Raw genomic sequence first — 11,610 nt, 5'->3', positions numbered from 1 at the left:
TCTCTCATATCAAATTGGTTCAAAATAAAAGAACAGTTGCTTGAGGAAGGGGTTAGTGAAAAACAGAGGGTTAAACTCTATTTCTTACAATATGTTTGTTCACAGCTTCATCCTCATTCTCTAAAGTGTTTAGATTTTCAAAGACTCACTTGTCACAACAACATATGATTCTACAAAATTGGGTCTTAGAAGATTTGACTAGTGTACTTGAACTCGATGAAACATGGTGCTTTGAATCGACGAGGATCTCGACAAAAGTGTCTGTCTCTGGGTCTTACCAATCTTGGAGTTTTTCAAAGGTTGGTGACTTGAGATAGTGACTTGACGAGAGTCCTTCTCCACTCTCATTTAATTTTGAAAACTAGTTTTCTAATTTATATTATTTATTTATTTTTGTATCCCAAAATTGGCTTCCAGAGACCTTGACCCCTTACCTAAACCTCAAATCCTCAGAAAATTCGTAAACTTTCTTACCCAAATCTCTCTCTTTTTGGTAATCAGAGATTTTGATTCCTTTTGAAACTTTCTGGGTTTTCGATTTTTTTTTTCCGTTACAAATATTATTCTGTTTATAAGCATCCAATCAAAAATCAAGAGCGTAGTAGAAACAGGGAAGAATGGGGTGTTGCGCGAGCAATCCAGGAGGAGGTTCAAAGGCTAGTCGGGTAAAGCGGTGGCGATCCACCGGCATTATTGGCCTCCGCGACTCCAAACTCAAGGTTTAACCAAAATCCTCCCAACAATCTATCCAATTGATTTTTTTACAAAACTGTTGTGTATAGAGTTTGTTTTGAACGAAAAGTTACAAACTTTGATTAGTTTGCTCATGAAAGATTTTGTTTTTAAGAGTTTCTGTTTTGGGGATTTTAGACTGGTTTAGTTGGTTCTGTCTTGATGGGTGGGTGACTTACTCTGATTTGGTTTTTGTGGAGCAGACATTTCCTGATGTAGTGATTGACATGGAGAGAGCAGTGCGGACGCTCGATCTAACACACAACAAGATCTGTATGTTTCTTTATCGAGAGTCTTTGTCTTTTGATTGTGGTTAAGAGTTGTTATTGAAGGGACTTTGTTGTTTATGCAGCTGATGTTCCTGGAGAGATCAGCAAGTTAATCAATATGCAGCGTCTGGTGAGACAACTCTTGCCTCTCTCTCTCTCTCTGTATATTATTATCTACAAAATTTGTATTTAGCGGTTTAATTGAATGCTTGTTGGTAGTTGCTTTGGATGTTTACTCTGTCCCATCATTTTCTTGAACCAAACTGTTAATGATCCAAGTTAATTTTTATAAAAATTCTGGCAGTTAATAGCTGATAATCTAATTGAGCGTCTTCCCGGGAATCTTGGGAAGCTTCAGTCTCTCAAAGTTTTGATGCTTGATGGAAACCGCATCAGCTGTTTGCCTGACGAATGTAAGAATAATTCTCAACACTATGTTTCTCTTAAAGCAATTTGTGGCTTTATTATGGGTTTATTATTATTTTTTTGCCAGTGGGTCAGTTGATAAGGCTTGAGCAACTATCAATCTCAAGGAATATGCTCATATACTTGCCTGATACTATTGGTAGTCTTCGCAATGTACGTTTTAACTTCATTTACCACCCCCAAAGCATACCTCTAGTTAGCTGTCTCGAATAACTTGGCTCTCTCTCTCTCTTATCAAAATGCAGCTAGTGCTGTTGAATGTCTCAAATAACAGATTGAAATCCCTTCCAGAATCACTAGGGAGCTGTGCTTCTTTAGAAGACGTACAGGCTAATGGTATGCTTTCTAGTTTTCATTTTTTAGAACATTATGTTTTCCATTGAAAATTTGAAATGTCATGTGATCCAAAAGCCTAATCGTGAATCGGGATAGCCTTGCAGATAACGTTGTTGAAGAGCTCCCTGAATCACTCTGCAATCTGATGCAGTTAAAGTCGCTTTGCTTAGACGATAATCAAGTGAAGCAGGTAGAGCAATTGAGCTGTGATTTGTTTCTTCACCCTCTAAACTTTTTAATGTTAAATCTCTTAAGATTTACTGGTATCTTTTTTCAGATTCCAGATGGATTGCTGAGAGATTGTAAGAGTCTGCAAAATCTTTCCCTCCATAACAATCCTATATCCATGGATGAGTTTCAGCTGGTAAGTCAATGTTTATTCCACAACCTCAAAGGAACACACTTGGAATAGTATTTCGTGTAACATAACAAAGTGTAAATGTAGATGGAAGGATACGAAGAATTTGAAGAGAGGAGAAAGAAGAAATTTGATAAGCAAATAGATTCGAATGTGATGATCAGCTCTAAAGGACTCGATGTAGGGGTTGATAAATGAATACTCTATACAGTTGTTTCAACATCTCCTTACTTCGTAAGTTGATTCAGAATTATAGATAGATCATTTGGTAATTTCTGTGTGTTCTTCAGTGATCATAAATTTTTCTTTTTCCTTTTGCAGGATCAACGTTTCTGTCATGTAAAGAAACATTGTTGTAATACTCTCTGTCTCTAGAAATCTCTGTCGTGGTGATTCTGCTGAAATTCTTATGAAAACATACACAATCACGGCGTGTACGTGTGTCATATGTATATATGAAGGCGTGTAATGTGTGTGTGTGTTTATATTATTTATACATGTAACATGGCAAAGAGATTATTGCCCTTTTATCAAGGAGACAGTGCTAAGCGTGTGACTTAAGTGTGTTCTCTCGTCTGTCTTGAAACACATTTTGGTTTTGTTTGTGTTATATATATACAAGATTTTTATACACCTTTTGTACTATGTTGCGGGGAAGCTGAACTTTTATAAAGTTGAAAACTGAATTTATACCAACAACTTAGACTAGATTCAAGCTCAATTTGATGATTAATTAATTTTTAAAACTTCAGAATTAAACAAAGAAAGTAACATAGATTAACAGCTCAATTATATAAAATGTAATAAAAAGCCATAAATGAATATTTTTTTGGAGTTTGTTGAAGACTGACGACCCAATCACGCTGTATTATTTTAAGTCTCAAAACAAATCAGAAACGTTTGACTTTCTCTTTTTGCTATCCGACCGATCAAGGACGCTAATAGGTAGGCAAGTAAGCTTGGAGACCCACCTGACCCAACCCGACCCGACCCGGATTCGACCCGTTTTATCGTTTTTTTAAAAACAAAGGGAAGCAGCGAGAAAGCTCATCATCATCATCAACCGAAAGAGAATAATTGTTTTGGGGGAATAATTACCATCGAATTCGAATATCGACAATCATCATCTCCGAGGGTTAAGGTTACCTTCTCCGATCAAATTCGTCGTCGGCGCTATTATCTGTAAAGGTAAAACCTTTCCTGCTCGCTTGTATCTGTGCACGGTTTCATCTCTCTCTGTATGCTTATCATCCTCATATTCGCTCTCACCGATTTATTCTGTAAACAAAAAAAAAGGGGAATTGGCTCTGCGATTTAGTGTTCTATATACTCTTCCTTGTTGAAATTGGAAGAGTATAATTATCACTGTGAAGTTGACGTAATTTAGCTGTTTTTGTTATAGTCTAATCTGATTTTAACATTTTTGGATTAGAACACAAAAACAATGACGAAAGTGTCTCCCTTTGGCAGTGGTGATTACTTGTTGTTAAATGTCGAGTAGCTCGGGAAGTTTCTCAGGAAGGAGTAGTAGCAGCTCGGCGTGTAGTAGTTCCAGAGGTGATAGTGAAATCTCCTTTGACGCTGCTGATGAGCTTCTCCAGTTTGGTTCCAGACGCATGGAGGTTAGTTATACCTTCTTCTTCTTACTCTTTGATCAATAAAGTTTTGAGCTTTCTTTCTTTTGTTTTCTTATTTATGGCAGCTAAGGAAAGAGAAGGACTTGCTGAGAAAATCGAAACCTCATAGTATTGAACTAGTCAGAGTAAGCTCTTCTTCTTCTTCTTGTTCAATTTAATGTTATGCACATTTGAGGGAAAGTGTTTTCAGACATATATATATATATCTTCTCTTTACCACAGAGATTGGAACTCCACTCAAAGTCATTATCTGAATCTCGCCTAGAAGACACAGCAAGACTTCGTACCATGGAGATAGAGTTGTTGAATTGCTATAAAGAGATTGGTAAACTCCCTACCTGAGCCAAACAATTTACTTTCTTTCTGAATTCATTAATAACTCTTAAGAGTATATTATGCTTTGTCTTGTAGGTTACTTGCGAGATCAACTGATTTTTAAAAGCAAGGAAGTGAGTTACCTCAACGAACATGTGCGCAATCTTGAATCCAAATTGGCTGAATCAGGGGACTTGGAAGGAGAAGTTAAATTCTTGAGAGAGGAGTTGTGTATGTCTAAATCCGAGCATTTGTTGCTGCTGCAAGAACTGGAGAGCAAAGAGACAGAGCTACAGTGTTCGTCTCTTTCTGTGGAGAAACTGGAGGAGACCATCTCGTCCTTAACGTTGGAGTCCTTGTGTGAGATAGAGAGCATGAAGCTTGATATAACAGCGTTGGAGCAAGCACTCGTTGATGCGATGAGAATCCAAGAGGAAAGCATCCAAGAGAAAGATCAGTTGAGAGGAGTAATCGAAGAGATTCGGTTTCAGTCTCGAGAGGCGCAAGAGAAGGCCAAGTTCTTTGAGAAGCTAAACGAAGAGCTGAGGGAGAGACTTGCCACCTTTGAGAAGAGCATCAAAGAGTTTTTCATAAGTACTAAGGAACGGTTAGAAAGTGAAGACGAACAACAACCTCTAAATGCAGGGTGCTTCTTCGCTGAGCTGAGCCATGTGTTTCCAGTGTCCAGCGAAGTTCGGTGAGTTTCAGCTTAAAGACAAAATTTAGTGTTATCCTCGTTTGTAATAATGTTGGTTGGTTTTGTGTCTGACAGAGAAGGTTTCGATGCAATTATCAAGAAACTAGAACTTTCCCGGAATGTAACTTTGATTGATGAAATGGAGGGTATGGGGAAACAGATACAGCTGCAGGAAGATCTTGTGAAGCGGCTCAAGGTACGTCTGAAAAACTAAAGGATTTCTATTTGCTATCTTTTATCAAAAGGGTTAATCTAAGTAGTTTTGGATGTGATATTTTGGTGTATGTGCAGGAGGAACTGAAAGAGGAGAAACTGAAGGCGAAGGAAGAAGCGGAAGACCTTACGCAAGAAATGGCTGAACTAAGGTATAAGATGACATGTTTGGTCGACGAGGAACGCAAACGCCGTGTGTGCGTAGAGCAAGCGTCATTACAGAGAATCGCAGAACTAGAAGCACAGGTATTACATATTCTATGATGCTTCCTTGTCTTTTTTGTCTATCATGAACTGTTCTTTATTTATCCTCTGTTGTTAAAGATCAAGAGAGAGAGACAAACAAAGCGCTCTTCCACTGATATGCTGCCTCTTTCCGGGTTATGATGAGCTTTTGATGTATGGCTTAACACAATTCACCCATGTTCACATGTCTGAGTGTCTCTCATCCATGGATTTTCTGCTCGAGTATACTTGGAAGGTGATAAAAAATCATCGGGATCTTAATCGCACATGGAATCGCAGGATGGTAAGGAATCCTGAGAATTGAAGTGGCTGGAGTGAGATGAACAATGAGAGCTAAACCTTTGATTAAATGCCTTGAAGAACTTAGCATTAGAGTTGTTGATTTTGGATCTTTTTTAGCGTTTAGAGTACATAATGTGCTTGGAACATAGTAATAAGTGGGACAAATGTACTGTTTTGCTCATCTTTGCGAGTGAGTGTGTATGTATATTCTTTGTTCGTTTTGATATAAGAGAAAACAAGTTTTTATGAAAACACTTGTTGACTCATCTTTTGCGGGTGTACAAAACAAAGTGCATTAACGTTTTTCAGTGGTGGGGAGTGGAGAAAACTAGTAGTTGCACATGTTTTGCTTGGTTCTTTGAAATTGGCTGAATCTCACATCACACTTCACTTTCAGTGTCCATGCTTGCTTGGGTACTTTCATGTACAACGTCTTTGTACTAAAGTTGAAAGTTCTGTAAATTATAAACCTAACTTACAAAACCAATTACTCTTGTTTTTAATTAGTTTTTTTTTTTTTAATTTAAAATAAAAGTTAATATTTGACGTTTCTCTGCAGTTAGTTAGACTTGAATGATCTGTATAACAGAAATCGGAAATTCAAACTCACTTCTTTGGGTTCTCTCGTCTCTGCGTTACATCCTTCTTCTCTGAGCTCTCTCCGCTCGATCGATCATCCAGGTAACGCCGCAATTGCGATTAGCTTTCTTGATTTAGTATGCAGAGATAAAGATACTAACTTTCCTCCTTTTAACTGCCTCAAGAAGTAATCATCAGTTGATTTATGATCCGATAGTTGTTCAAGAGATATAACTCCTATAGATTACACTGATGCATGTTCTTAGCTCTGTGATCCTACTTGATTGAGTGGTAGAAATTGTTTGATCAAACCAAACATTGTGCTTTCTGAAGTTTAGCATCTCTGTGGAATTATAATCATTTCATTGTTATAGCTTTTGGATTTTTCTCTATGAGAGTTTTTTCAGGGTTTGAAGCACAATGTTTGGTTTGAAGCAACCAAAGCCGGCTGGTTCTGGGCCTTCTGGCTCGAATCCTTTTGATTCGGATGATGACACCTTAAAGCCATCAAATAGGATTAACCCTGAACCTTCTCTAGCCGCTAAGAATCTCAGCTTAAACTCTTTTGATGATGATGATTGTGATGAGAAGAGATTCACTACTTCTTCTAAACCCTCTTTGGATCTGGATGCAAAGAGCCGGTACAGGAACGGTTTTCGTGATTCTGGAGGTGTTGAGAACCAGAGTGTTCAGGAACTTGAGAGCTATGCTGTGTACAAGTCTCAGGAAACAACCAAAACCGTACAAGGGTGTCTGAAAGTAGCAGAGGAGATCAGATCAGATGCTGCCAGGACTCTGGTCATGTTGAATGAGCAAGGAGAGAAGATCACAAGGACGCACCACAAGACTGTTGACATCGATCATGATCTCAGTCGGGTAAGAGAGACGAGACTTTAAACCCAAATAAACTTCTATGGGATGATTCTTATTGTATGTTTTGTGTTTGGTTTCAGGGTGAGAAACTTCTTGGAAGCCTCGCTGGCATTTTTTCACCGACTTGGAAGCCAAAGAAGACTCGTTCCATAACTGGTCCTGTTATAACTAAAGGTTTACTCTTCTTCGTCTATAATTACTCTTAAGGAATGAGTCTCTTGCTTATCCCTTAACCCAACTCTTCACATATTCTGAGTAGGTGAATCACCCAAGAGGAGAGTTAACCACTTGGAAACCAGAGAGAAGCTGGGGTTGAACCATTTGCCCAAACCACAATCAAGAACCCATGAACCGCTCCCTGAATCCGCTGATGCCTATCAGAAACTAGAGGTTTGGTTCTCTCTTCCTTCTTCTTTCCATCTAGTGTTCCAAAACTAGTTCTCTTTTGCTTGCCCAATATATTGAGAGTCATGCTGTGTTAACAGATGGAGAAAGCAAAGCAGGACGATGGACTTGCAGATTTGAGTGATCTACTCAGCGAACTGAAGAACATGGCTGTTGATATGGGAACTGAAATCGAAAGGTTTTTCTTTCATATCTATCTACTTCCTCCTAGATAAAACTGAGAATCATATAAAATGTAAATCTCAGGCAAAACAATGGACTTGATCATCTTCAAGACGATGTCGACGAGCTTAACTTCAGAGTGAAACAATCTAACCAACGAGCTCGCCGTTTACTCCGCAAGTAAAACTAGTTAGCTTCTCTATTCTCTTGATCATTTTGTTGCTTTAAACTCATGAAACAATAGATTGAATCTATTAGATTCAATGTTCTAATCCTGATCTTAATAAACAATTGAAACATTTGACTTCAACAACTGCAGAATCCTCTGACGTTAACAACCACACACAGTAGTTCATCATATATAACTAACAAAAAATAAAATCAAACCAACCAAAGAGGGTGTAACAGGAACAAAGAACCACACAGCTAGGAGAAAACCTTAGTTCTGGGAAGAAGAGACAAGAGACATGAACTCTTGATCTGATTCCAGAGCTTCCATAAACTCTGGCAAAAGACAGACTTCCAAATCTATGCTTCCTCCTCCTTCTCTCCCAGGGTAAGCTGACACCTTCCCGTCATGCTTGCTGTTATAACCGCTTCTAACCGCAACAGCTTTCCCCATCCCAAACTCGCTTCCGTACTTGTCAAACCTCGGTGAGCTTCCCATGTGAACAAGGTTCGGTTCCGAAAGCTGATCTGGTTGCAAAACAAAAGGAGCCTTCAACCAATGATCAAGTTCGGAAGCTATCTTCTCTCCATTTTGTTCGGTTACAGCTTGATGCAGCTTTGAAGCAGCCCATCCCAACCCATTCTCCAACAGATCGCCTGTTTTGGCAGTGGTGCTTGCAAGAGAGGTGTAAACCCCAAAGTGATTCGTCGGCAATGGTGGATCCGTTCTTGTTCTAGTTCCTACAGCAAACCTGCAAGTGGTTTCTTGATCATTTGATAAGCTCCTTGCTCTTGTAATGCTTCTCCATATAAATGCGGTTAGTGACTGCAACGAAGAGATCATTGTTGTTTCTCCACAATCTTTATTGGCCTTTGACTTCAGTGATCTCAGTGTTTCTGATGAGAAATGGAACATTCTCTCTTTCAAAACCGGAGTTTCGGATAGAGTAATGGACGCATCAAGTGGACTGTAAGGAAGCCTGCACATAGGACCAGACTCTTCACGAAAGATTGGAGGATTCTTGAGACAGAACAAATCCTTGGTTTCATCGTCTTGTTGTGAGTTGAAGATCTCTGACAAAGAGTTGAAAAAGTTCCAGAAGGTACTTCCATCCCCAACTGAATGATTCATAGACAATCCTATGAACACTCCATCCACCAGCTCTGTTACCTTGACCGAGAAGACACTTAAGGTTTGACCATCAACATCGACTGCTTTGTGATGGTCAAAGAAAGATTGAACAACCAAAGGAACGTAGTTGGACCCAACTATGTCTGCTACAGTTAGTTCTGATTTGGCATGGATAAATCCAGCTCCAGGACTGTCGTTACAATCCACAAACACCGAGTAAGATCTTGGATTGTCTGTGTTCAAGGTCGAGAGACGACCTGCGAGAGGGTAGAAGTGGACAAGTGTTGTTGCTAGAGAGTCTTTTAGCCTTTTCAGCAAAGTCTCCATGAAGTCTTTTGGTTTGGTTGCATCATCAGATGGTGTTGATGGTTTGAGAAAGAGAAGACCCTTTTGGATGTATTGGAAGGAGAGCATCAGATGGTCTAGTGGTGATAAATGGTATGGTTCATTTGATTTTTCAGGGAGGGCTTTGGGTTTGATGAAGCATTCTGAGATAATCTTGACTTCAGATGAAGAAGAAGATGATGAATATGAAACCATTTTTGCTTCTTTCATGCTTTTTTCTTCTTCTTATATATATATAGATTTTATATTAAAAATCTCCAATATAAATTTTTATATTAAAAGTGGATTTGTTGTAATGTAAGTCTCTGTAATAGAATTTATGTATTTTAGAGGAAAGTATGAAAAAACCATATTTTTGACTATATTTAGAGATAGAAATAACAATCCTTTATATTTTAACTAAATAGAAGATTTTAATTATTAAACATACATTAGAGCAAATTCATTTATATAAGAGATTTTTTTTATTTATTTTAAGGCAAAATATAAAGATGAAAATTGAGCTGGATTGAAGATAGATACAGTATGAATGACTGTATAATTATATGCTTTGTTGTGACTTGAAAACTTATATATGTGAGACAATTCCTAACAAGATTATCTTCAAAGCCAATACTAGTATTACGTAAGCCAAGTCGTCACATGGGAGCTCAGATACACGTCGAAAGTGCTACTTGGCCATGTTGTGACAAAGATGCCATTCTTTTTGTCAGAACCTACCTCTATATATTTTGTTGGCAATTAGCTTTCAATGTCCTTTTGGTCGTCTAAATATTATATTAAAATAAGTAAAATATATGTCGCACACAAATAAATTTGTAAGAATCACGTTTTTTGGGGGAATCGAAAGCTAATAAAAGTAACTTTTTCGAAAACTAATAGATCATTAAAAAAACTAAACTATAATTAACTAGTAAAAAAAACAAAATAAAACGCCAATAATTGTTTTTGAAGGTGAAAATAGATTTGATAATTGCAGTCCTAATAGAAACGAATCTCTAACCAGCGGATTGAAACATGTTGAATAAATTTCAAGGAACATGGTAGAGACCTCATATGAAATATCCTATATTATCCAAGAAAAAGAATATCCTTATTTTTAATAGTATATTATTGTTTTTTTTGGTCACGAATCCTATATTACTAAGTGTTTTTCCCGCGATGCGGGCTTAAACATTTTCATAAATTTTTGAAAAGTTCTTTTTATACTATACTAGTTATATTGTGTTTTCCAAAAAGAATTCTTGCGATCAATTTAGTATCATCTATGCATTGTCTACTCTCGAATATATAAATATACTAGGGTAAACCCGCCCTACGGGCGGGTAAGCACATAAACAAATAATATAAATTATTTAAAATGTTTAACTTATTTTTAACTGAAATTAAAATTAACTTTCATGTTTTTATTAAACCTATTTATATAATTATTTGACTATTTGCTTTTTTTATAATGTTTGTTTTAGTTTAACTATAGTAATGCGATATTTGATCCCTCCTAACTGAAAATATATTTAAATCAGGTAGACTACATAAAAAATTTAATAGTGATCATTATTATTTAAAACTATGCATGTTTGTCGAGTCTTAAATATATTAATATTATGTTTAAAAATAAAATAAATCACGTAATCTAAGTAACTCAGGATATTAATTTAAAAAAAATAAATGGTAGTTTGCAATTAGCATAGTATAATTTTTACAATTTATTTTGTATATATATATATATAATTAACTTATTATATATTATCTAACATGTTTTTTATTATATTCTGATTTCATGGGTGGAGTTTTTTTTTTAACACTATATATTGTTAGATAGTTTAGATGATTAGAGGGAAAACAAACTTGCGTGTAACTATTGATTTTATTGTTTGAATGTCTCCATAGTGTGTTCAGCATCTATCTTTTAGCTTTTACCTTTTATGTTAGTGTGAGTTTGTAACGTTGTGTATCGCCATCTAAATATTTTTGTTTGTGGACTTCTTATAAGTGTGTAATTGTGAGTTCGGCCTCCATTGGGATTCCATTTTATTTCAGACTCTTGAACCTTAAAAATATATTGTTTAAATAAAAAAAAAGTTTTAATTCTGTTTGTAATAGATACATGTGTCACATCAAATTTCAATGGTATAGGGATGACATGTAAACGTTGCTTTGACATTCAAATAAGTTATAATGTAAACTGATAGTCTTGTTACTTCTTGGACATTAATCTCTTATGGGACAAGGGACCAAAAAAAAATCTACAACCACCTCTTTTAATCTATGGAGGGACAATAATGAGAAATTACTATATTACCCTTAATGAAAGAGCAATAGAAGCCATTGGATCGTTTTTTCTCTGTTTAAATCTGAACCGTCGGATCATAAGGAAAGAAGATAATATGATATTTACAAAAATGCCATTAATGAAGTATCAACCATGACCATTA

The 11,610-nt window shown here is 36.6% G+C and overlaps 4 protein-coding genes across 8 annotated transcripts; 3 read left to right on the top strand and 1 right to left on the bottom strand.

Moving 5' to 3' along the window:
* The first annotated feature begins 228 nt into the window (after window positions 1–228).
* On the top strand, window positions 229–2,752 carry LOC103855750 (plant intracellular Ras-group-related LRR protein 7). The gene is made up of 10 exons (XM_009132775.2): window positions 229–719; window positions 936–1,005; window positions 1,085–1,131; window positions 1,306–1,414; window positions 1,495–1,580; window positions 1,673–1,763; window positions 1,868–1,953; window positions 2,041–2,127; window positions 2,209–2,355; window positions 2,443–2,752. Exons 1-9 carry the CDS (start codon window positions 618–620, stop codon window positions 2,317–2,319), a joined length of 789 nt encoding a protein of 262 aa, XP_009131023.1. The 5' UTR covers window positions 229–617; the 3' UTR covers window positions 2,320–2,355; window positions 2,443–2,752.
* A 254-nt stretch (window positions 2,753–3,006) lies between these two features.
* On the top strand, window positions 3,007–5,763 carry LOC103855747 (nuclear envelope-associated protein 3). Of its 3 annotated transcripts, XM_033289039.1 has the most exons (9): window positions 3,007–3,211; window positions 3,247–3,309; window positions 3,592–3,743; window positions 3,824–3,883; window positions 3,981–4,083; window positions 4,170–4,770; window positions 4,846–4,966; window positions 5,062–5,229; window positions 5,308–5,763. In XM_033289039.1, the coding sequence occupies exons 3-9, from the start codon at window positions 3,612–3,614 to the stop codon at window positions 5,368–5,370; spliced, it is 1,248 nt and encodes a 415-aa protein (XP_033144930.1). In that variant the 5' UTR covers window positions 3,007–3,211; window positions 3,247–3,309; window positions 3,592–3,611; the 3' UTR covers window positions 5,371–5,763. The 3 variants fall into 3 exon arrangements, with proteins under 3 accessions (XP_033144930.1, XP_009131017.1, XP_009131019.1); XM_009132769.3 differs by having other exon boundaries at window positions 3,007–3,309; XM_009132771.3 differs by having other exon boundaries at window positions 3,007–3,309; window positions 3,554–3,743.
* A 250-nt stretch (window positions 5,764–6,013) lies between these two features.
* LOC103855748 (SNAP25 homologous protein SNAP33) lies at window positions 6,014–7,996 on the top strand. 3 transcript variants are annotated; one of them, XM_009132772.2, is made up of 7 exons: window positions 6,014–6,192; window positions 6,498–6,966; window positions 7,044–7,137; window positions 7,223–7,353; window positions 7,449–7,546; window positions 7,615–7,710; window positions 7,850–7,996. In XM_009132772.2, the coding sequence occupies exons 2-7, from the start codon at window positions 6,511–6,513 to the stop codon at window positions 7,857–7,859; spliced, it is 885 nt and encodes a 294-aa protein (XP_009131020.2). In that variant the 5' UTR covers window positions 6,014–6,192; window positions 6,498–6,510; the 3' UTR covers window positions 7,860–7,996. The 3 variants fall into 3 exon arrangements, with proteins under 3 accessions (XP_009131020.2, XP_033144932.1, XP_033144933.1); XM_033289041.1 differs by having other exon boundaries at window positions 6,014–6,966; XM_033289042.1 differs by lacking the exon at window positions 7,850–7,996 and having other exon boundaries at window positions 6,014–6,966; window positions 7,615–7,840.
* LOC103855749 (uncharacterized acetyltransferase At3g50280) lies at window positions 7,766–10,419 on the bottom strand. The gene has a single exon (XM_009132774.3). It carries the CDS (start codon window positions 9,383–9,385, stop codon window positions 7,970–7,972), a length of 1,416 nt encoding a protein of 471 aa, XP_009131022.1. The 5' UTR covers window positions 9,386–10,419; the 3' UTR covers window positions 7,766–7,969.
* Window positions 10,420–11,610: the final 1,191 nt, after the last annotated feature.

Source organism: Brassica rapa, chromosome A03 (genome assembly GCF_000309985.2).
Source record: "Brassica rapa cultivar Chiifu-401-42 chromosome A03, CAAS_Brap_v3.01, whole genome shotgun sequence".
Taxonomy (NCBI): domain Eukaryota; kingdom Viridiplantae; phylum Streptophyta; class Magnoliopsida; order Brassicales; family Brassicaceae; genus Brassica; species Brassica rapa.
The sequence above is the reverse complement of the archived record's forward strand: the minus strand, read 5'-3'. Positions and strand labels throughout refer to the sequence as shown.